The sequence below is a fragment of the Hakea prostrata genome, chromosome 4 (genome assembly GCF_041222555.1).
Source record: "Hakea prostrata isolate BN-2017 chromosome 4, UWA_Hpros_2, whole genome shotgun sequence".
Lineage (NCBI taxonomy): Eukaryota > Viridiplantae > Streptophyta > Magnoliopsida > Proteales > Proteaceae > Hakea > Hakea prostrata.
Window position 1 is genome coordinate 45,329,649 of NC_142603.1, and position 24,896 is coordinate 45,354,544.

At 37.1% G+C, this 24,896-nt stretch overlaps 1 protein-coding gene across 1 annotated transcript; it reads right to left on the reverse strand.

Annotated features, from left to right (window-relative positions):
- Positions 1–10,715: 10,715 nt before the first annotated feature.
- On the reverse strand, positions 10,716–23,394 carry LOC149019104 (phosphoribosylformylglycinamidine synthase). The gene is made up of 6 exons (XM_089153171.1): positions 22,488–23,394; positions 22,174–22,229; positions 14,459–14,568; positions 14,184–14,340; positions 11,731–11,823; positions 10,716–11,548 (listed from the first exon to the last, which is right to left on the reverse strand). The coding sequence occupies exons 1-6, from the start codon at positions 23,260–23,262 to the stop codon at positions 11,399–11,401; spliced, it is 1,341 nt and encodes a 446-aa protein (XP_089009297.1). The 5' UTR covers positions 23,263–23,394; the 3' UTR covers positions 10,716–11,398.
- Between the last annotated feature and the right edge of the window lie 1,502 nt (positions 23,395–24,896).

The window sequence follows — 24,896 nt, forward strand, 5'->3', positions numbered from 1 at the left end:
ATTTGATTTATGTAACCAAACAGGCCCTTAAGTGTTGTGTTATGACCAAATTATCCCATAATTGTCACTCAAACTCTCCCTTAGGTGGGTGAAGGGATTCCCCTTTCCCTCATCTCTTTCCTTCACTTTGCTTCCCAAAAATCTTCCACCATCACAACAAACCACTACAACCCCTCCCCCCGCTGGCCACCTGCCCACGACCTCCCCCTTCTAGAAATCACCTCCCCTTGTAGGAAATCGAGTTGCAGAAACCCTAACTCATGTGAACAATTCAATAAAGCAAATGCATTGCAGTGGACTCAGGTGCTGGTGGTCGTGGCCTTGGCTTTGGGCATCTTGTTGAGTCGATGCTACTCGCCATTTTCTTTGACTAGCTAAAGCTGCATCACTAGATAAGAAATACAGAAAATGTCTATAAATCTGATCTCTACTTACTGGTATTGAGCATCATGATTAAGCTCCAGAAGTAGTTAACTTCATTCACTAGTTTAGGGTTTCGAAATAAGCAAGGTAGAGGTTTTCTACACCAATCTTCAAGATTTCAATAATCAGAGAAGGAGATGTGTGAGCATTGGAAGAATTTGGATCGGAGAAACTCCAAAAAGGATTATGAATTTAAAATAAGATGATGTTACAGAAAATCTCTCATCTTTTTCATTGTTCACCTAAATTATTCATAATCTAATGAGTTAGGGTTTCTACAACTTGAATTGGCTACTTTTTTGTAATCTGCAAATTAAAAACCCTAGATTTTTCAGGGTTCTCTCTTGAAGATATGATGGTGGTGGGTGATTTCCAATAGGGGGAGGAGGGAAGGTGGGGGCAGTGGTGGTTGGTAGGGGAAGGGCGTTATAGTGGTTTCCAGCGGTGGTCGGCGATTTTCTACAAGCAAAGTGAAGGAAGGAGATGGGTGAAGAGGGAATCCCTTCACCCACCTTGGGTATAGTGTGAATGACAATTAAAATGGGGGGGGGGTCATTTGGTAATATCATTTTTCAACTGGCATCATAGTCATTTCATATTCAAAATTTTGAATTACGTAACAAAATCAAGGCCAATCAGTTAAGTGCAGATAACAAGTAATTTTAAATGGGCCACCAGTAATATTTGGTCCTTAAGGAAGGTGCTCAAAGTTTCACCCACACTTAACTTGGTCACTAGTAAAAAGACTCAAATATTTATTCAATAACAAAGTTTGTGCTATTATCAAGCTAAAGGCTAACTAACCTAGACATGGAGTTCCATTCATGAGATGGTGCATTGGCATAGGGCAGAGAATGTGTAAACTCATGTGACACATTGCGCAATCTATATCCGTATAGGTTCCGCCATCCGATTTGTGCTAAATCAAAGTTGTATCTAGTGGCTTCAATTCTATACGTCCACCAAGATGATCCAAACTTTTCATAGGGATCAACATACTTAAGAGGGATTCCGAGCTGTCTTAGCATTGGAATCGAAGCTTCATAGGTTTTGATATCGAAATGGTCTTTCGAACGACCTTCATTCTTTGTTCCTTCTGGGTAAATTGGAATGAAATGAAATTGAGGGATTGTATCATTCGAGTAAAATGCACCAAATTGCTGAACGGCATTAGTGAACGATAGAGTCAGTTCAATGTCATTTAAGTAGAGAGGATGAGTAATGAAACGAGAGGAGTAAGTACTGTTGATACTGTTTGTGGATTTTATGCAGCTTCGCAGAAAGCGCGGACATGCAAACATCAACACAAGATTCAACTATTTTCTTGACCAGAGAATCAATCTTTCAGAGTTGTAGATCTCCCTGAAGTATAAGATGCCAGGCTAGATAATTTGTGAGGAGGCTTAGAATTGTATTTCGAAAATTTGCCACATTGATCTCATAATAATGAGCCTCTGGGAAGATCTGTTCAATAGGTGGTATGAATCCAATTTCGCTAGTAGATTTGACCTTTTCCAGATAGCTGGGTGTGACTGTCATTGACAGTCTCTTCACAGGTCGGGAGAACAGTTCAAACCAAAGTTCACGCTGCTTCTTCGATTGTGAAGTTCCGGCATTGTCGCTTTTAGATTCTTTGCACTTCTTTCTTAATGCATAATTTTGTTTGATATTTTGATCACCTTCACATATTAGACTTTGACACAAGAAGAATAGTTCCTACAACCCTCATAATGAAACTATTTCCTTCTAAAACGACCACAATCTCCATTACATCCATTCATCATTTTGTAAAATCTCACACTTCTTTGGATCATTTTTTCACCAAGTATAGACTGAGACTTCACAAACCATATGCAATCCAATAAATTTTGTTCATTAAAAAAATAGAAAAGCAAAACACTATATAAGAATTTACACCACCAACAACCCCCCCCCCCAAAAAAAAAAAAGAAGAAAAAAGAACCAGACTACAGACCAACGGGCCAAAGGTTGGTGTGGAAGAACCCAAAACATTGACGCGGATTGGGGCAAAGGGAAAGGCCCCCTCTAGAAAAAGGTGACAGATCTAATCTAGAGCAACCAGACGAACCCGATTCAGAAAGAGGCTAAGAGGGTGGGGGGAAGAACTTGACCTAAGATGGCATTGTTTATTTTCGTTTTACATAATTTTTTTCGATTGTTTTATAAAATTATAGATTCCATATCATTTATGACATTAATTGATGAATAGAACAACACCTTCTGTCATTAATAATATAGGAACACATCAATCTCATAACAATATATTAAGAAAAAAAGTCTATATGGCAAATAAAATAACCTCCGAATCCCAATAAAAGACAAAAAAAAAATATAGTAATAGTTTTTCCTTGGAAACAACTGTGTTAGCAACACGAAGTAAATAATTAGTTGAAGATTAATCACCAAGTAAGATATTATGCAATAGAGATCGAACTAAGGCCAATGTATCTTTGAAGGAGTTGGTAAGAAATGGATCAAAATGTCACCACAAAGGCTTGCCAATTTCCAAGTCAACATTCTAAATGAACTATTCGAAATGCGCCCCCACACTATTAGGGTGAAGATTAACTTTCACCATGTGATATCTTTGAGGTCTGATACCAAAAAAATGTTTCGGGGTTCATTTCAAGGTCTAAGCTCTCACGGGTACTATATCTGTTTACCACATAACCTTCGCATTGTTTTAAACAAGCTTCTTGTTGTCGAGCAGATATAGTACTCTCATTAAGAGGAAAAAGATTAGTAAGATTGCAACCTTGTTAAGAAATTATAGATAGTCACTGGTAAAAAAACCCTACTACATAAAAAGACCAAATTGCTACTAAACCCAAAAAATTACTATAAAGTAAACATGACCTCCAAACAATTGAAGGCCCATAACCACTCATTTGAAAGGATTCTACATTCTGAAAAAGGCCCCATGTCTACTCGGTAGTTGCCAAAGTTAAATGGCAACTGTCTGAGTGTTTAGACCTTGAAACGGAACTGAAAATATATTTTTTTTACCGGACCCCGAAAGATTTCATAGGGTGAAAATTAATCTTCACCATAATAGCATGGGGCACGTTTGGTATCATTCATTTAGAGTGATTTGAGTTGGAAATTGGCAAGTCTTCGTGGTGACATTTTGGTCCATTTCCACCGGTTCCTTCAAGGATACGGATTTTTGTTCGCGGCTGCGCGGGTATCCATCCGCGCAGCCGTCAGAATGTGCCATGTGGAATAGAAAAGATGAACGGTTTAGATTCTTTCACTAAATTTTTATATTTAAAATGTTTTATAAATTACAATTATTCGTCCCTTATACTTTCTAAATTTACAAAATCAATCCTGCTCATCTCGGTGTGAACAAAATCCCAAACCGGATTTACAAACTCCTCTTCACCGGAAATCACCGATGGGCCACATGAGAGAGATTTTCGTGTGAAGCAACCGTGAACTCAGGAGGAGAAAAGACTCTCACCTTGCATATCCCATGAAGCTTAACCGTGAACTCCAACCAACAGATAAGAGTAATCAAGCTCTTTCTCTAATTACCCATTCCATTACCTGTCACAATGTAGCAGATATTCAACTTAGTAATGTATCTCTAAAAGCACTCAACCAAGATTGAAGAGGTTCATTAGGTGGCGTAGTGGTTCTTTTGAGCATTTAAGCAAACATATGGTGTGCATGGAAGATATCGCCTCTATGAACGGGAAATCCGTTGCTCATCCAAAGGCAGACAGAACGGGTTGTCCTCTGGCAAGCTTCTCAATCTTGTAAGACAAGCAGTTCCTAGTCTCCTCCTCCTCCCGAAGCTCTTGAGTTTGGTGTCCCACAGAAGAAACATCTGGATTTTGGGTGCTGAAGCCGAAAGAAGAAGAAGAGATAATTTGGTAGAGTGGTGGGAAAATGAGTCTTCTACATATAACGGTTCTCCGTTGCTGATTTCTGTTGCTATTTTTAGGAGTTGATCGAGTGTAAGAGTAGTTAGCTATTTTGTAGGAGGTTGAGTCCCGTTTGAGAAGTTGTTTTGTTTTTAATTTTTATAGGACTCTGTTAGTTATGGTTTTCTGTTTTTGAAGTCTACGTAGAATCTCTTTAAAAAGGCATTAAAGCTGGTCTTTTGTAATCGATTAAGTGAAGAAGTATTCTGGAGTTTTTCCTATCACTCTGTTCTTGCTCGTCTTCTTTCCTTTTGTTCCAACAGTTATGCCTTCCCTTTACACCACAAACCCACTACATTCATTCTACTAAATTGATCTATTGCTAGAAAATCTCTCTCATGTTGCAACTTTGAAAAAAAGTCACCAGAGGAGCCTATCGGTGATTTTTCGGTGAAGGCAAAGTGAACACTGGAGGGATTCGAGGAGTTTGTAGTTTACAATTTGATTCTAGATGAACAGGGATTGATTTTGTAAATTTAAAAAGTATAAGGGACGAATTATTGTAATTTATAAACGCATTTTAAATATATATTGAAAGAATCTAAACCATTAATTTTTTTCAAACCATGTGTCGTATTCTGACGGCTGCGCGGATGGATACCCGCACAGCCGCGAACAAAAATCCCAAGGATACTCTGGTCTTAGTTGAATCTCTATTGCATAATATCTTACTTAGTGACTACTTCTTAACTAATTCTTTACTTCTTTAGTTTGTGTTGCTAACATGACTTCTCCCACAAGAAATCGTTACTATATTTTCTATCTTTTATTGGGATTGAGAGGTTCTTTTATTTCCCTATAGACTTCTTTTTCTCAAAATAATGTCATGAGATTTATATGTTCCCATATTAGAAGGTATTGTTCTCTTCATTACCATAAATAATTTCCAATCTGTAATTTCATAAAATAATTGAAAAAACTATATAAAATGAAAACTAAAAAAATGCCATCTTAAGGTTAAAAAAAATAAAAATAAAAATAAAAAAAAAATAAAAAAATCTTTTATATAGTCTACCTTTTTTGGGTAAATTCTTATTTAGTCTATTACTTTCTTATTGGTTTAATGAACAAAATTTATTGGCTTGCATATGGTTTGTGGAGTCTCAATCTGTTTGGAAAAATGATCCAAAGATATATGAGATTTCACAAAAAGATGAATGAATACAATGGAGATTGTAGTGTTTGAAAAGCAAATAGTTCCAATATAAGGGTTGTAAAATCTATTCTTCTTGTATTAGATTCTAAAATATGGAAGTCATCAAAATATCAAACAAAATTATCCATTGAGGAAGGGACAAGTTCATGGGATCATATGTCTATGCCGATGCAATGTTCGACTGAATGGTCAATTTCCACTGCTTGACTCCAAGATTTCATTTCTAGAATTGGTTGCTTTTCACTATTGAATGAATAGAATCTCTCTTATTCAAGATTTACAAAATGTTTTCCTATCAAGTTTTCTAATATACTATTTACCAAAAGAAGTTCTCTAATATACTTGTAAAATAACAAAAGGCAAAACATCTATAAGTTCAATTTCATTTTCACCAACGTTATGCTAAATCCACATAATAAGCAACCAACCCTGCCATAAACAAAAGACTATTTTGTATTTTGAAACCAATAATTTTATGAACAAGGTGGACCTCGAGTTTTACCAGGATGTGATGAGCTAATTTGTCAAATCATCTCTGTTTGTTCATGGTTTATTTGTCTCATGTAATTGGGTTTCCTTGGTTCACCTATGTTAAACTGGAATCGATCTCTTGGTCGGACTGCAATATAAATCCTAAATCTCTTGGTCATTTTTCAGTTCATTTGACGTTCTCCTGAGGTGTTGTTTTAGGTCTCCTCTCTTTTTCTTTCCTGCATGTTGCGTTTGTTGCATCAGTGATTTCATGGCTCTTCTTGCAAGGTTTATGAGTCTCGGTTGCGAGGTCATGTTTTAGTTTCATTGTATAACAAGGGTTATAAGCATTGAATAGGTTCTTAGTGCATTGATTTTAGAATTGAGCCCGGAGATGTAGGTCACTTGACCGAACTCCGTTAACAAATTTTTGTGCCTCTTTTCATCTCTTTTACTCTGATTTTGTGTTGTTCTACCACCGTGAACCAATTAGGGTTCCTAATAGTGGTATCAGAACCCTATTTCGTTGGGCTTTTTGTTCAATTGGTTGGGGTTTTTTTTCTTTCTTACTTTAGTTTGGTGTTTCAAAGCTTTAGCGATTGGTTTGTGGTGATTATTGGTTTCGAAGGAAGTTTTCTAGGGTTTTATTTGTTCCTCTTTCAAGATGGTAATAGAGGTGCATGGGAGTTTTGATTATTTACCTTCTAAAGAATTTGTGGAGTTAGATTAGACTCTTTGATATTTCTGTGAATGATTCGTCTCTTGGTTTTAAACCTTATAGCTCTAGGGTTACATCACACGTTGGGTTTAATCGTAACTCTCCTAATTTGAGTACTTCTATGGGGAGTTCTAAGGCAAGTATTGAGAAGTTCGAAGGCACTAAGGATTTTTCTATCTAGAAGAGAAAGGTACGTGCCCTGATCATACAACAAAGGCTCTGAAGAGCCATAGATGATCTTGAAGATATTTTGGAATCATCCCTAGAGGGGGAGGTTATGGAGAATGCAATCGGCTACATGCTATAGAAAGTCATTGATGGAGTTATCTGGGATCTAAACGAGGAAGATGACACTCTGGCTCAAACTTGAGCAAATTTATTAGAAGAGAAATCTAAGAAAGAGAATTTATTTGAGAAAAAAATTATATGTATTTAAGATGGATGCCTCTATTTGTCTTTATCAAAATTTGGATAATGTTAAGAAACTTGTTCTTGAGTTAACCATTACTAGTGAGAAAAGTAAGCTTAATTATTAGGATTTGTCTATTATATTATTAAACTCATTGCATGACGATTATGTTGTTAAGATTGTAATTGAATATACATGTCAGACTATAACCTAAATTAGAGTACTAAAGCTTTGAACAACAAGGAATTAATCTAAGGGGGTATTTATTGTTTGTTAACAAAAAAAAAACCTATAATAAACAAAATAAAGGTACGAACAAAGGTAAAAATAGTAATCTTAAAAATAACTAGGATAGTAATGGCAACAATAAGTCTGAAACAGGTAGTAGAAAGTGTTTATTTTGTAAAAAATAAGGTCATCTAAAGAGAAATCATTATGCATACAAGAGAAATTGAAAGAAAAAGACACTTATAATAATGTATCACCTTCTCTTAGTGGTCAATTTAACTAAGGTGGTGATAAAACAGGGGCTGGCTTGGAAGGATGGAAGAGACGATAAAACTCATGTATGGAGAGACAGATGGGTTCCTGAACTAGATGATTGCGAATTCTAGAGTCTATTCCTACCTCAGAGGAAGTAACTAAGGTGGCAGACCTTATTGATGAGGACGGTATGTAGAACAGAGCAAAGCTGAATACCCTGTTTCCAAAGGATATTAGTTTGGCAATTCAAAGAAATCAATTACCCATGTTCCCTGTGGAAGATCAACTCATTTGGTTTACAGAAAAAACAGGATCCTTTTTTGTTAAATCAGTTTATCACCTGTTGATCAATGGAAGGAAAAAAGAGAAAAAATAGAGAACCTCTTCTTCACGTCAAAAGAAATGGGAAATGACAGACAAAGCAGTCGGGCAGAAGATATGGAAATTAAATGCACTCCCAAAGGTGAGATCTTTAATTTGGAAAGCCTGGAATCAAGCTTTGGCAACTGGAGCAAACTGTGTATACTGGGGAATGAAGGTTGAAAAGACGTGTTCTAGATGTGGGGAAGTAGAAACCATTGTACATTTGTTTTTCCATTTCACATTTTCTAGAGTTGTGTGGTTGGGTTCAAACTTGGGACTACGCTTTAACGAACAACTAGAATATTCAATTGATCAATGGATCAAAGAATGGGGGCTTTATAAACTGCAGGATAAAAGAAGACACCAAGAACTGGAAGCCCAGATAGGTTTCATTCTGTGGTATCTTTGGAGAGTGAAAAATGTGAACCAATTTACTGCAGATAAATGGTTTACAGGGGAGGTGATTCTGTTGGCAAAATAGGCTTCCATGGAATTTATTAATGCTCAACATAATATTGCAGGTTGAATAATAGGTCAAACAAATCGCATCTTGACCCCCTCACAAGTGAATCATGCTGGCTTTCTCCATTGGCATCCACCTCCAAGAGGAGTGATTCAAATTAGTTCTGATGCAGCACTGAGGAATAACAGGACAACAAGTGGAATTGGAATTGTCGCAAGAGATTGGAATGGAGATCCTTTAATGGCAAGGTCAATACCTTTGATATTCGGAGAAGCTGAAGTTGGTGAGACATTGGGTATTAAGCAAGGCCTATGGACAACAATCGAAGAAGGATGGCTTCATGTTATCTTGGAAAATCGACTATCTCTCGATGGTGCGGTTACTACTAAACCCAACTCTCCCCATGCCAACATATCTGATGAATGTCATCTCTGATATTAGGCAATTATCTAGTGCACCCATGTCCTATGTTTTCTCTTTTATTCCAAGGAAAGTCAACTTTATGGCTCATTCCTTGGCCAAGGAAGCCCTGGTGCTTGAGACATGAGACAGTGTTAGATTAACATATTTCCACTTACTGGTTGAAGGAGCCTGTTCGTCATCCTGAGTTTGTCTCTCTGTTTTCTTAATCCAAATTTCTACCCAAAAATAAAAGTTAATTTTTATAAAGTTCTAGTTGTTGCTAGTGAGGATAGAGTCTGTGATTGGGCTCTTGATTCAAGATGCACTTTTTATGTACTAATTATGATGGGTATGAGTTCTTGACTTCTTGGTGTTGGTTCTATTATATTACTTATACATGATAATTTTGTTTTTACCTTGCATAATGTTTTGTATATTTTTATGCTTAAGAGGGACTTAATTTCTGTGAGTTGTTTGCATGATGTTGGTTTTAGTACTCATATTTCTATTTGGTATGTTAAATTATGTCACATAAGTAATAAGTTGTTGCATGCACTTAGGAGATAGGGGTTGTTTGGCAGTGACCAGACAGAGACTATAGAATTTTGTGCGTTGTATTTTAGGCAAACAATATAGGGTCAGTTTTGGTAAAGGGACTTACAAATCAGTAGTTGAACTTGAGTATATACATTCTGATTTGTGGGCCCCCTCACCCATCAAGCCTATGGAGGGAACTTCTATTTTTTGTCCCTTGTAGTGCATTTGCTTAAGTCAATAAATGAAGCATTTAATAAATCTAAGGAGTGGTGTGCCTTAGTAAAGAATTTAAGGGGTAATAAAATTAAGACACTTAGGACTGACAATGGTTTAGAGTTTGTAAATGAAATATTCAGTGAGTTTTGCACATCTATAAGATACAAAAGCCACAAGACTAGACCACCTAAGAGATATTTGGCCAATGTGGCATTTGCTAAATTAAGAGGCAACATCTAGCTTAGCCTCTAGTGAACCTAGTTCTTATGAGGAGGCAATTAACTCTAAAGATATGGAGTTTTGATTGAAGGCCATTAGAAAATAACTAGATTCTATAGCCAAAAATCAAACTTCAGTGTTTCTGGATAAGCCTAAAAACCAGAAATTGTTACCTTGTAAGTGAATTCTTAAGATTAAAGATGATGGAGTTAACAACTCCAAGAGATACGAGGCAAGGCTAGTAGCCAAGGGGTTTGTACAAAGAGAAGGGGTAGATTTTAATGAAGTGTTCTCACCTGTAGTTTAAGTATAAAACCATTAAGTTGTTGTTATCTTTCCTTGTACAAATATGACATGTTTATTGAACAACTTGATGTCAAGACTACGCCCTTGCATGGTAACTTAGATGATGTTATTTATATGCAACAACCATTAGGTTATTAACTATTGAGTCTGAGAACAAGGTTGGTATATTGAAAAGGTTTTTGTTGGGGCTTAAGGGGGCCCCCCGACAATTAAAAGGGAGTTTGTTTTTTTCTTCCTTTTTTTTTTTTTTTTTTTTTTTGTTAAAACTTTCTCTTTTCTTTAAATATAAAATTTTTTTTTTTTTTTTTTTTTTTTTATTTTATAAATATAAAATACGTCTTTTTGCATGAGCTATTGCATGTGTTAGAGAAATAAGTCAAATTGAAATAAAAAGAGTGGGGGGAACAAAAAAAAAAAAAAACCCCAAAAACTAAAGGGGGTGTAAAAAGGAAGTGTGTTTATCTAAGTTGATTTAACCAAAGTGTGGCGGGTTTATTTCTTTGTAACTAGAAATGCCTAGGTAAATGCCATAATAGGACTACTACACATACTGATGTAAAGTATTTCGTCATTCGTGATGAATTGACTAATGATGAGATTTTGGTTGAGAAAACCCCTACTAAGCTCTCACCCAACTGATTGTGGAACCAAGGTTCTTCCATTTTTGCCAAACTTACGTATTGTTTAAATCTGTTCAAATGGTTGATTTTGTTAACTATTACATTTGATTCATTAGGTAGTTTATGTTTTGTCTTTGTTTCTTGTTTGTGTACATGTAGTGTTCATGGCATTTGTGGGGCTGTTTTAGGTTGTTGTTCGTATGTTAATTACCTATCGCTATTACTTTGTTTTTATGGTATTTTTTGCATTTCTATTTGTTTTTGTTTCTAGGTACTATTGTGTTTGTATGCCTTGTGCAGGTACTTGGGCAATGATGCCACTAAGGAAAATGCACGGTTCAAATGCTCTAATGAATGTAGTAAGACCAGCTGGAACATGGATGAAGCAGAAGGGACTCACAAGAATTGGCTGCAACCATAGCCCTTCCATATAAAGACCACCTCCCCCATTCTTACTAACCCTCCAAGCCTTTTACACTTCTCCTTCCTGTTACAAATTCAGTAGAAGCATTCGTAGCAAGAATATCTTGAATTCGAATAATCTAAATACCTTCTATACTGCCATTCTCGATTTTGAAAATGAAGAAAATCAAGATGTTGGTAACAAAAAAATGAATATATTCTCTGATTCAATTATGTCTCACTAAGAAAGAAGGAAAAAATTACAGAAGATTGCTTTCTAGTCCGAGAGCTTCTGCCACACTGCGCTTATTCTCAACACCACACAACTCCATATATTTGGTCAACAAGAATTCCCTTTGACCTGTTTTTAGATGTTTTTCAAGGCCTCGAGCCACCATTTCCATCTCAGCCTGTGAAGACAGATGACAAAGCCCAGCATGGTTATTGCATGGAACACAAAACGGTTCAAAGGGAAAGCATCATAAGCTTATTGGCTTTGATACCACTTACACGACAGAAAAAACAGTTCTCCCCATGGTATCTACATTGTTGACAAAACTACAAAAACAAATGACCAGATGGAAGCACATACCGAGGATTCTTCGGGAGGAAATACCCGGTGAATGCAACAGATTTTTGACAGTTCCACCATTGCATCTGAATGATTCCCTTGCATTTCTAGTGCCTACAAAAATAGTTAATATATACCTTAAATACATGGAAACCCAAGCAGGAATTAATCCGATGGGACAAGTGACTACAAGGATTTCTGAGTTCAAAATTTTGAACGATCTAGTACATAATTTACTAAGGAGGTTAGCCGTATACCTGGAAATAGATCCATTGTTTTTGAAGAAAGGAAATATTATGGCAAAATAGGCAGTACCAAGAAATTGACTATCCCCTTTTTAAGTAATAGAATTCTATTAAGACCTATGTCTATTTTAACATAAACACCAAGAAGTAGTTGGGGACAAATGCACAACTATGAAGAAGAACACAAGCAAAACACACTCAACTGGAAGGAATTTAGCGTGGTTTAGCAAGAATGCCTACATGCACTAGAGAGAGAAGGAACTCACCATTTCCTAAAAACCTCACCTCTCACACCTTAAAAGTGCTACCCTTTGCTTGCCACCTTTTTTCCTAAGTTATCCCACAGAGACTATTTTATAAGAAAACCCAAAACCCTAATACACATACAATTACAAGTCTACCCATGTACAAGTAATTGATCCAAAATCGTTCCAATTACAAAAACAGTCAAATTATAATTATATGAACCCGCAAAATACAAGACATACCCAAACCCAACAATATATACTAGGAGAAATTACTCATACACCCCCTGTGCTATGCCCTTTTGCTTGATATCCCCTACTTTGAACAATTACTCAAACATCCCTTGCCATCTAAAATTCCTAACTAGTAAGCCCAGACCCATAGTAAGTCACCACTTAATGACGACATTACAAGTAAATGAATCATATATGCCCGAAAAACTCTTGATTCATTAGCTAAGGGAACTTTCATTTTCCCTTCCATCTGCGTTGTGCTGAAGCTGGGGTGATTTGCAGATGCCAAAGAAGACTTTGAAGAAGAGTAAGCCTAATGGTGATCCTATCATTGGTGAAGAACAGACCCCATCACTTCCATAAACCCCAATGAAACCCTATTTCTAATTTGAAACCCTAACTGGAAACTTTTCGCCACCATTTCTACATCTACCACCTTCAAGTGTTCCTTATACTAAGTTAATGTACTTCCCTTCCTGTATCATCCGTTAGTTGGCTGCTCAGGCATGAATGGAGTGCCATGTTGGACTAGGTGGATGGGATGTATAAATGTGAGGTAGTAAGGTAAGCCATTAGGTGTGTGAGTTCCATCAACATGAGATGGGGTGCGAGGAAGGTCAGATTCTTGATGGTGTTAGACGATTGGCAGAAAGTTCTGAAACACCCTTCCCCCCTCCCTCTCTCTAAGCTAGAAGCTTCTTTTGAGTTTAAACTTTGAACTAAACAGTGTCCATGTACTAATGGAGACACCAATTCACCTTCTACAATTTCTCATGTTGACCCCGGCTCGCTTTATATCTGTTGTCCTCCACTACACTCATCGCCAGATGTCTAATTACCACGGGGTAAGCAATCATTCAAAAATTTCTCTTGCCTAGTTCATGGGTCATTGACTACTTTTCTGACTTACCTTTAAGTAACTGACCTTGATGATTACACTATTGAAGTTCTGAACTTGAGCTGGATCAGATATGGGGAGACTAAGGACATATGATTGGAAGGTGCAAAAGGAAGGAGGAAAAAGGATATGGAATACTTCTTTGAGTCTTGGTTTAGTCTTGTTCATCAGCAGCAACCCAGGGCTGTCATATTCTCAGAATCTGTTCGGGATACAAGGTCGATGGGGGAATATTGATGACTTCACTTTCTGGTTTCTCTTTAATAGAAGCTCTGCTAAGATTGTGATACTGATCACCAGTGAGTTGAGCTCTGCCCACTCCAAATTCAAGTAATAACATATGCAGCAAAGCCAAGCTTCTTGCCACCATCTCAAATGTTACATTATACCAATTTAATCTGGGTGCTTTTCAGGTTAAAACAATGAAAGGGCAAGTTGATGACTTCACAACTTTCAGTTCAATTCCCTAGAAGGATAGAATGGACTTATCAAGTAAATCACTAGCAGCAGATTAATACCATCTAGTTTAATGGGACTTCAAGTTACTGTATCAAAGTTGGGGATAACAAGCAATAGGGCTATAGTACAGCAGATGAGAATACCAAGGATGAAAAAAGTTAAAAATGCCCCAGAAATTTGGCACAAAAACCCTAACAACAGAACATATGACTACCATCGAAAAGGAAGTAGTAGCGATAATTGCTTGTGAAATAGGATCAAGTAAACTTGTTAAACATGCAATCAAAAAAGGCAATAAGTATGCAGATTTCAGGGGTCAGTAAACATCTGGAGAATATTGGCAGTGCATATATGCAAGCAAAAGAAGCATAGGATTGGGGGAAGAAACATTACCCATGACTGCAAAAAATGTGAACGAGTGCGTGCAGCAACAGCTGCAGACACAATTGTAGCAGCACGGCTGCTGTCCAGTCCAATGTTGTCAGCAAGCCCAGCAACAAATTGACAAGCATCCTCATCATCAATCTGAACTAGAGAATTGCTCATTGAACTGCAGCATTACTCGTCAAGTCACAACGTCAACAAAACAGTACTTGAATACCAAGTAAACTGATTGTGAACAATCAGAAGAAGATAGGGAGTTACAAATGCCAGCTAGGGTTACACACCTGCTACAAGCATTCAGAACAAATTCAACTGAGGCACGGTAGAAGGAATCTCGTGTATTAGCTGTCTCAATGCAGACCCTAGCACCAGAAGTCTTGCATATTCTACGTAACTGTACCCAATATACATTATATGATTACAATAATAATTTAAAAAAAAAAAGAGGAAGAAGAAGCATGGAATATCACCAGACCAAATGATTCAAAAATCAAGCTGACAACATATGCAATATTGAATTACACATGTAATCACATACCACCAACTTCAGGACTTGAGCACTGAACAAAATTAACCATGTTTTCCATGTTCAGTGAATAAAATGGAAAAGTGAACAACAAAACCCTGGGAGCATAGTTCAAGATCCTGTACACGATCTCAAAAAAGTTGAGAATATTGATGAGGTTAAGAAGAGATGGCATGCAAGTTGTGAAATTGCAATATCTCAAGAGTATCTCAGGATTCTGGTCACATGCCTAATATAAAAAGGTCATCTCAATTTCGTTCAGTTTGAAATTTTAGAAAGCTCCAAACCAGTAATTTTGCTCTTTCTTCAATTACTGGCCTGCTTTTCTCAATATTACAGGATTCTATTACAAAAATGTTGAGTGCTGTCTATTCCTCAAGTTTTATGTGCAATCAAATCGTGGTGACTTATACCCTAGGATAGTTACATGATATGTAGATTAACACCATTTACAAGGCACCTATGCAAGAACAATCGTGTCTTCTCAAATGCAATGATGTGGAATTTCATGTCATACAAACAGAGTTGAATGGACATGGTCTCTAAAGTGGATTCTATCCACCAAGTCATGGATCATATCAGTAGGGGTCACTTGTTGGACCTGGGAGTTGGGAGTTGAGAGATGGGGCTGCTTTTAAATTTCTATTACTTATATTTTCCATTTGGATGATTAGATATCATTAGTAAAAGCCCAAAGAGGAGAACAGAGAAGGATATAGAGGAAAAGCAGAGTAGGGAGGGACCAACAGCAGACTACAGATGACTAGGAGGCATTAGAGATGAGACCCCAAGTGACAATAATATGCCTGTTCCTTAGGGTATCAAAAGTTAGGGGTAGTGGTGGTGCAAGAACATCTGAATTCTAGAGGAGGCATTGAAGCAAATGGCTTTCCAGGTTGAGTCCAAAGATATAGAATTTGAGGTCCATCTCCCAAGGGTCTGCTCCGACCATAAGTGAGACATCACAGCACCAAACACCAAATAACCAACCACATTACAAATATTAGAACCTAGGAGAGGCCTCATAAGCCATAATCAATCCATTGTAAACCCATAGGAGCATCTAGAGCAGGGCCAGAAAAGGGAAATAACTTTCTCACGGATAACCAATCCATCATGACTTATGTTTTTATGTACTGATGTTTAGTGAATCATTGTGCTTGGAAGTTGGAAGTTGGTAGTTAGTTGGTAGTTGGCAAATTGGTACTTGGGTTGGTGACTGAAATTGGAAAGTCTCATAGTACGTAACATCGAATAAGTTATTGACTTATTGTTTGAGTCTCCAAGTATATTGTACTTTTAGACTTGTAGTAGAACCTCCAAGTCTTTAATTTGTGTTGTAACTGTCAACTAATGCCTAATTAACTCATTCATTATGTCTAATACTATTTGCAGTATCAACCTATATGTAAAATATGCAATATTACATGTTTAGAATTAGTATTTGACCTTTATTGGCAACCAAGGTGCAAATTCAAATGGCTAAGTTGTGTCTGTTTTGTATGTTAAAAAAAGAATTGAAGGCTTAAATATATTTATTAATAGTAGAACAAGTTTCACCAAAAGCATCCTATCCAACCATGCCCAATTGGCTGACAAAATATCAATTTGAAGCCAATACTCCCCCCCCCCCAAAAAAACAAAAAAGAAGAAGCATAATCTCTTTGAGATCCCATGATCTCAAGAATCTCAATGATGCATGACATCTAGTTGATTCAATTCAAAACCAACAACTAAAAAGGTTGGATCAATACTTTGCTAAGAAGTACTCTCGAATGAAGAACCAACCCAAGTTTAAGCCCACAACCTAACTCAAGCTCAAGGCCCATCCATTTCAAGTAATTACTCTAGCCCAAGTAATGGATCAGTCCAAATTCTTTGAAGGTCCACTCCTAGCCCAAATGTTAGGTTTGTCCAAGTTGGACTTGGGTGTTTTTATTATTAAGCATATGTTATTAATGGTAATTGCTTAGTTGGTGAGTATTTGTTAATAAAAGAGACCGCATTGTCAAAGACTCAAAGGGAAGACTCATTGTCAAAGGTTAGATGAGTTACGTTATAGTTGATTATATGTTATCATTGTCGAGTGGATTAGTCTATAAAAAAGATGAGCTTCTTCCAAAAAGCACAACAGTTTAAGTACGATCAACATAGCTTGTTCTCTCTTATGGGAGAAGACTACTTGTGAGTTTATCAAGTGTACTTAGACCATTAGATGAGACTCCTATGTTGAAGCAACTAGTGGGACTCTAAGCTTCCACTTATCCCCTTCATTTCTGCATATTTCTACCACCTAACTTATCTATCACAATCAAGCTTCTCAAGATATCATCAAGAATCCCTATTTCCAGCAAGACTTCAACTCTCTTTATTTTCTACTCCATTAGCATTAGCCTTTCCTTATTCTTCATTAAACAAGATTCAATCTTGGCTGGCATCCTTGTAACTCTACTCCAAAGGAGACATGTCTTGGTTATAAAGATCCAGAACAGTGTTTTAAAAATCTTCCGTATGTATTCATGTGAGATTTGCTGGTGGCTGACCCTTCCATTTGGTAAGGAACTTCTGATAATCTCCACCACTGCTAATCAGAAAATATTGGCCGTCCATGTCTTCAATGTGTTCTTTTAGAGGAGTATTAAAGTGTGGAAGATGAAGGGACTGCTTAGTGTTACCTTCATCTGAGTGATGACTCATGTAAGATGTCAAATCAGCCACACTGACGACATTGGTAATGCTCATATCCACAGGTAGCTTAAGAACATAAGCATTAGCGCCAACTTTCTTCAAGACTTATGAGGGACCCAATTTCTGAGGACACAACTAGTGGCTGGTTGCAAGAGTCATTCTCTTGGCAAGAATACGAACCATAACTGTATGTCCCAATTTGAATGTGACAAAGCAACAAAGCTTATTTGCAATGGCAGCATAAGTGTCATTACTAAGTGGAATTCAGAAAAACCAGCATCATGTACACTGGTGATGTGCCAGATAAATTCGTCAGTCATTATACTGACTTGAGCATGTGAAAGAAGTGGAATAATGTCCATAAGGCATTTTCGCTGAACTCCAAGTGGGACCAAGTCAATACATGTCCCAATTTGATGCAGACCAAAAAGGCTGCCAGCCAAGATTGAATTTGGAATGGTGAAGGCTGAGGAAAGACTAAAGCTGACAAGGTAGCAAATAAAGGGGGAAAGAAGGATGGAAGTGTAATATAAATAGGGATACATGCTGATTTCTTGATAAGCTTGACTGTTATAGATAAGAAGGTAGTAGCAAGGTGGAAATGAAGAGGACAGATAGCAGCCTAGAGTCCCACTAATTGCATCACCATAAAAATCTCACCTAAATATACTTGATAGACTCACAAGGAGTCTAAGAAGTGAATAAAGCTATGTTGATCATTTTCAAATTGTTGTGGTCCTTGAAAGAATGCCATCTTATTTATAGACTAGCACACTAGACGATAAACAATCACAAATCCATAGGATTTACTCAAGTACCACCTAATTCACCTAACCTTTGACAATGAGTCTTCCCTTCAAAAATGGGATCTCTATTATTGACAAACTCTCACCAACTAACCAACTACCTATATATAACACATGCTCGATAATAAAAGCACACAAAGTCCATCTTGAACAAATCTAACATTTGGGCTACGTTTCGACCTTAACCAAGGGTCTAGAACAATCCATTACTAGAGCTGGAAAAAAAATACTTGGATGGACCTTGAGCTTGAGTTGGGTTGTGAGCTTGAACTTAGTTGGGCCTTTGTTCAAGAATACTTTTGCTGAAGCATTGATCAGGCCTTTTAAAGACAGTGGGATGTGAATTGGACCAGCTAGCTGCATTACTTGACCTGATTGAGGCTGTAGGTCAAGACGAGTTTCTGAATCTTGCCTAGGAGACAAGTGATGATTATCAGGAAAGCATGCAATGTCATGCACAGCAATGACCTAAAAGATGCTCAAGAAAAATCACATTCTCGAAGGAATTGGCATTTCCATGCATTTGGCCAACAACCATGCAGGTAAAATAACTTAGCAGAAATATGTACACAGAAGACTCTGTCATCCCTCCATCCTCCATCTCAACTGGCAGGTACAAATAATATTGGCTCTATGAAGGGGGCGGAGCCCGGGGACCGGAGGGGCCAGGCCCCCCCCCCAGAAATTGTAAATATCCTACTCCTTGTTTTTCTATCTTTAAATGTGAAATACCACTATTTGGCCCCCCTCCAAAAATTAAAAATAAAAATTTAAGATAAAGAGATGGGTACAAATGTCATCAAATCTTTATCTAATTAAAAACAACAAAACAACCACGACCATGAATTCTCCTTATATATCTCTCCTACATCATTTACTCTCATGAATCTTTCTTTATTCCTATTTCTCTTTTTTCTCCCGCCACAAAATATTGAAGTAGAGCAAACTTGGAATTTCCTAAACTCCACTCGGATTCCTCTCTTTCAAATTATCCTTTTCTCTCACACTCACGAATTTCTATTAATTTACCTAATTTAAGTAGACTCCACATAAAAAAATAAATATCTAAGATGTGACCTCGGGGTCCCACATTGGCCCACATACTTCCCCCCCAATGTCCTGGCCCGCCCGGAAGGAAATCACCTCCATGTGCTACATAGAATAAGAAAATTGCTCTTGAATTTCAAACTCAGGGATAAAAGTTATACTAGATGATAGAGCCAAATGATCCTAGCAGATCCCTCTTATTCCCTGAATTTTATTCATGAAAGGGAGAAAACAAATTTTGCTTTATGAGGGGGGAAAACCCGAGTTCCTTTACAACAACACAAACAACAATCTCAGCCTCATTCCAACTTAATAGGATCATAGGTCCAAACAAAACAAACTAGGGGAAACTGAGACCTAGATTAGAAAGGGATGAGATGTGAAAAGAGCAATGGAAAATGAGACAAGAAATGGAAAATGAAAAATAAGAGACAGGAATAAAAATAAAAATGAAAGATGAACATAAAGGGAAGTAGGCACAGCCCAATAAGATAGGAGAACCTCAGGTAATGGGGTCTGTCACAGGGATCCTTGCCCTTCAATAGGCTCTCCCCATACTTGGCACACGAGTTAGGCAGCTAGACTATGCATGTGTTTCATCACAAGTTCTCCTGAGGTCATTTTAGGCCTTCCCCTAGTTCTTTTAGCTTCTTCAATTGGAAATCCACAGGCCTGCATACAACCTCCATTAACTTTCTTGGAGCTTGTCAATGACAAAGGCAGCCCCAAGTTGGCTCCGGTAAGTTCATTCATCACTTTACACTTTCAAATTTTTCCAGGCATCCATCTTAACATTCTCATGTCAGCTATACATAGCTTCTCCCAAAAATTCAACCCCATATATCATAGCTGGTCGTACTACCCTGCTATAGAATTTTCCTCCAAGCTTAAAGGACTAAATCGAGCATGCAGCACTCACTATACTCCTATATAACTCTGAGCATACAGCACTCCAGATGTGCATTCTTTGTGAAATAGCATTCTTTATCTAACCAGTTCATTTGTGACTGACCACATATATCTAAAATAAATCACATTTTGTGGTACCTCTCTTTCCTCAATTCATGTCAGGTACATATCCTTCATAGTGTGAGTAAATTACACATCATATCCTTCATCTTCATTCCAACTGATCATAAATCCTCTTAATAAGTAAAGAGCATATACCAAAGGACCTCATCTTGAATGCTCTTGGTTAAGTCTTCCATGATAAGCACATACACCACTGGACCTCTATATAAGCTCATCAATTGTGAACCTAGGCCACAGCTAAACCCTAACAAGCAATTGAAGTCCTCAAACTGGTAAGTCAGTAAAACAGAATACCAAGAAACTATCTCATGACTATCATCACAATCCCAATCAAATGTTCCTAAAATTTTGAAGCATCATACTCAATAGTCATTACCCTCTTTCCAACACTAGAAATATCAGTGCCTAAACTACAGATCTCTTCGCTGCCATTTCTACCACATATACTCCGTAATTTGGATCACATGACAAAGAAAGAAGCATAGGAATAAAGTCTATTAATAAGCTTGCCATTTATTATCATAAATCTTGATAAATATAAAGAGGTAAGTTAAGCCAGAGTACCGTAGTTTAGGAGAAAGCCTTCATTTTTTATTTTATTTTTTTCTTTTGTTCTTTTTTTCTCATTTTTATGCAAGTGCTGTAGTGTTGGAAATTGGAATTGAAAGGACAAGCTGGCCACGTTTCAGCAGGAGAGAGAGGGAACACGTGGGTATAGTGGATTGGTGCAGGGGTTAGGATAAGGGAAAGCTTGGAAGAACTCAGACTTATAGGTGAGGGTAAAATGCATAAGAAAGGGAGGTGGGGCATGGGGTGGGGGGGGGAGTTCTACAGTTTGCACAAGCACACACTTCAAACCATAACCCAATTATTCCATTCTATTGAATGTACTTCCATTGTTGCTTACACATCTATTTATGAGCCCAAAGAAAAAAAGACTCCTTATTACTTCCTAAAACTTAGGATCATAAAGATGAGACTTAAATTGGTAATTTCCCTAATTGCTACCCAAATAAAAGACTTCATATTTTTTCCCCAAATAAAATTAATCCCGAATATCCTACTGAACCAGAACATGGTTCGGAGCTGGTTCATCTTCATTTGGATACCCAACTGAATTGGGTCAGGCCAAAGTAGCTATCTGCATCAACAATCAACTTTGGTTTCTCTTATTTTGCAAAAGATATAACCCATACGATGTTGGTCATCTGTTACTTGTAGCTTACTAGAAGGTAAAATTAATACTAGGCAGAAACTACTTATGAGCTGTGGATATGTACAAGGAAGGAAAGTCAAGTTTCTAATCTTTAAGAGTAAGCTTTTATTGTCTTTCTTTATGTTCTTAAGCAATTGGACAAAAAACTTACAACTGATTATGTTTTATCTAGCTGGATCACAAGCGTTGAAAAGAAAAATAGTGCAAGAAGAAAGGACTAATGGGATAACCAATACCATATCAGATGGCAGCCAGTAATTGAAGTACAACTATAGAATCCAATTCAAGTTCACTTACTATATTTAATAAGTAATAAAACAATTTATACATAAAAAAATCAGTGGAAGTATTAAATATGAAGTTTCATTTTTGTTTCTGTTTAACTCTACAATATTTCCCAACATTGTACATCCTGCATATTTCATAATGGCTGCTTAAACCCAGGGATTTTCACAGAGTCAGTACAGGGATTGAACATCACCAACAGAGATACTGGCACTGATACAGATTCCTAAATTCATGCTCAAATCACCAACACAATTTGGAAACGTTTTCAATTTTCAAAACAAGCATGCCAACTGAATGGTATACAAAAGAAAGTTTACAGAATCATATATTCATGGTCGACGACAAAAAGCCACTATATGGGTGTCCAAAGATCAAACAGGTCACAAAAATACTAACTTGAATCACATCATCTGCCACAATGTCCTGTCCGCTCATTCTATTGTCCAAGATTGCTGGAAATCAATTTCATAACTTGTGATAAAGAAGAAAAAGCACAGCATTTATGAAATTGTTTTTGTACAGGGTAGTTGCAGTTTTACCTACAAAACAAAGACAATGTAACGGTCAATCTCTAAGTCAATATCAAATCAACGATACTGCCACTTACTTAACTAGTGCAATTAGATTGAACCACAGCAAAAGTAAGAAACTTTACATATCTGCAGTTGAAAAACATAAATTCAAGTATGCAAGATAACTATTTGCCACACCTCGGATTAATCTATTGGCTTCCCTCTGAAACTCCTGCTTGTTCATGGACAGGGCAGGAGAAGGAAGCTCAACCGGCCACCAACTCGGCAGCTTCTTCTTCTTCTCCTTCCTGACTGAAAATGAGTTTTGCTTCTTCAACTCTGCAAATCTCGTCAAATCACCTCGAGCAGGTGAGAGAGGATTAACCGAAGCAACTCTAAAATCCTTCCTCCTCCCTTCCCGCTCCATGAATGGCTTCCTCCTTCCAACAAATACCTCTTTCCCACCAAGACTCCGATCCCTCCGAACCACAGGCAGCCCATAGCCAAACCCAAAACCAGACTGAAACCCTAGCCCTATCACCTTCACTAAACCCCTAACGGCAAAAACAATAACAAAACTCCAAAGAAAGAAATTTGTGAGGAATTGAACCGACGAACGACGACACGAGACCACAACTCTTCGATCAGCATCGACGGTGATCAAAGTCTGTAAATCCTTGAATGTTTCTCTACCAGATGAAACCCATCTGCGGAATTTCAATTCAGATGAGCTAACAACCCTTTGAATAGATGTTGAAGCTCGATTGGCAATCTCTTCGAGGTCGATTACCATTTCGAGTTTCTGATCAGAAGCTGGTCTGGTACGTTTTTTAGGATCCCGTAAGCGACGACTGTAACAAGAGACGTGGTGGAAGGAACGGAGATTTACAGGGTTTAGGTGATGCCATTGGCCACTGAAGCAGCAAAATGTAGCTCTTGATGATGGCCAAGTCATCAAGTATGCGGCGTCCATCACATGAGGACACAGCGAGAGATAACGGGAATTATAAGAAACAGAGAGTAGCGTTCGATTATGCAATTCAGGGAATTTGCTTCTTGTAATTATAAATGCAACGACTTGAACGTGACGTTTCAGAGCGAGAAGCCGTTTTTTTTTTCCTCTTAATCCATTGCATGTGGAGATATATCATATATGGACTTGTGGTATGAGTGTAATCTTTCTGCTCCCGACCACAAAAAACAGTGGAGCCACGGTGAAAATCACTTTTTGAAAAAATAAAAATAAAAATAAAAAGTTCACCTGTTGGCCCCACTGTATTTTTGTGGTTGGGAAGCCGTCCGGGAACACTTGTGCTCTCTCGGGGAGATGATCCCGATTCCTCCACCCTGATGGAGATGGGAGGATGGGCAATTGGATGCAAAAGATTTGTCTGTCTAATTGTGTCTTGGGGAGGGCTTGATTAATGGATATAAAAGAAACAAACAAAAAACAAAAAAAAAAAACAACAGTCTCATTTCTTTAGTACATATTGAGAGAGCTGAGTAAGGAAAGAATCTCCACCTTTGAATATTACAAGATAGATTTGAGGGGTCCAGATCTTTTTCATGTGAGGTTCATCCCGGGCCGGCTTACACGCACCTCGATTATATCTTCAGAGAAAACTTTGTTATTTACAAGGGTCGAACCCATGACATTTTCCACTAAAAAATATGGATCTTACCACTCTACCAACCCTTCATTGACAAATGGTTTAGATCTTTTCTCCTTGGAAAGATCTCCCAATGAGTGTCTAATGAGTGATAAAATATAATAATGTCAAATATTCTAATCTAAGGGTTAGGGTAAATCCAATGAGTGTTTTTGAATTAGGATATTTACATGTAGTTGAATTATATCACTAATTAGGTATTATTGTGAGATTTCTATAAAGAGAGGAGCCATATACAACTTGAGGCAGATTATCTTCCTAAATATGTGACCAAGAGAGATGACGAGAGCACAATCAGCATAAAAGATCCGAACTCCAGCTTTGGCTTGTTGTGGGCTAGTTGTTTCCAAACCATTTCCACCCTCAAAAGCAAAAAGATCAGATGTATCCGAACAATTATTCTTAATCATAAATTTGTTGAAAGAAGAATGATTTCACAAACCTATACCTTCTATTGTTTTGTTTATATAAATATTTATAGAGATTTTTACATGTGGGTCATCTTAGTATATCATAAAATAATGTTGGGTCCTCATCGTTAAGTGCATTCAAAATTAAAACCTGAAAGAACCAAAATACCTCTCACGTTATTTAATACAATATGTTATGACTAAAATACCCTTTAACAATTCATAATATACATTTTTTAAACTACATATCAATTAACGCTTAATGAAAAAAAAAATGTTAATTAATTAATTTATCTAAAAAAAATGTTATTTAATACATAATTTAAAAATATATATATTGTGAATAGTTAAAGGGCATTTTAATCATAACACATTGTATTAAATAATCAGAAGAGTAATTTTGGTCCCTCCATGTTTGAAATTTGAATATACTTAACGGCAACTAATGGTGCTATTCTGATTGAGCTTCACACGTAATATATTACACTAATGAGACTCAACATTAGTTTATGGTCCACTAAGGGGCC

What these genes read in the sequence shown, in the direction of transcription:
- LOC149019104 (XM_089153171.1), bottom strand. Translation starts at nt 23,262, where the DNA reads ATGGACGCCGCATACTTGATGACTTGGCCATCATCAAGAGCTACATTT. An exon ending in GTTCTGAATGCTTGTAGCAG is followed by an intron (nt 14,341 to 14,458) that starts GTGTGTAACCCT and finishes GTAATGCTGCAG; the next exon opens with TTCAATGAGCAATTCTCTAG. An exon ending in CACATTTTTTGCAGTCATGG is followed by an intron (nt 11,824 to 14,183) that starts GTAATGTTTCTT and finishes CTATTTTTGTAG; the next exon opens with GCACTAGAAATGCAAGGGAA.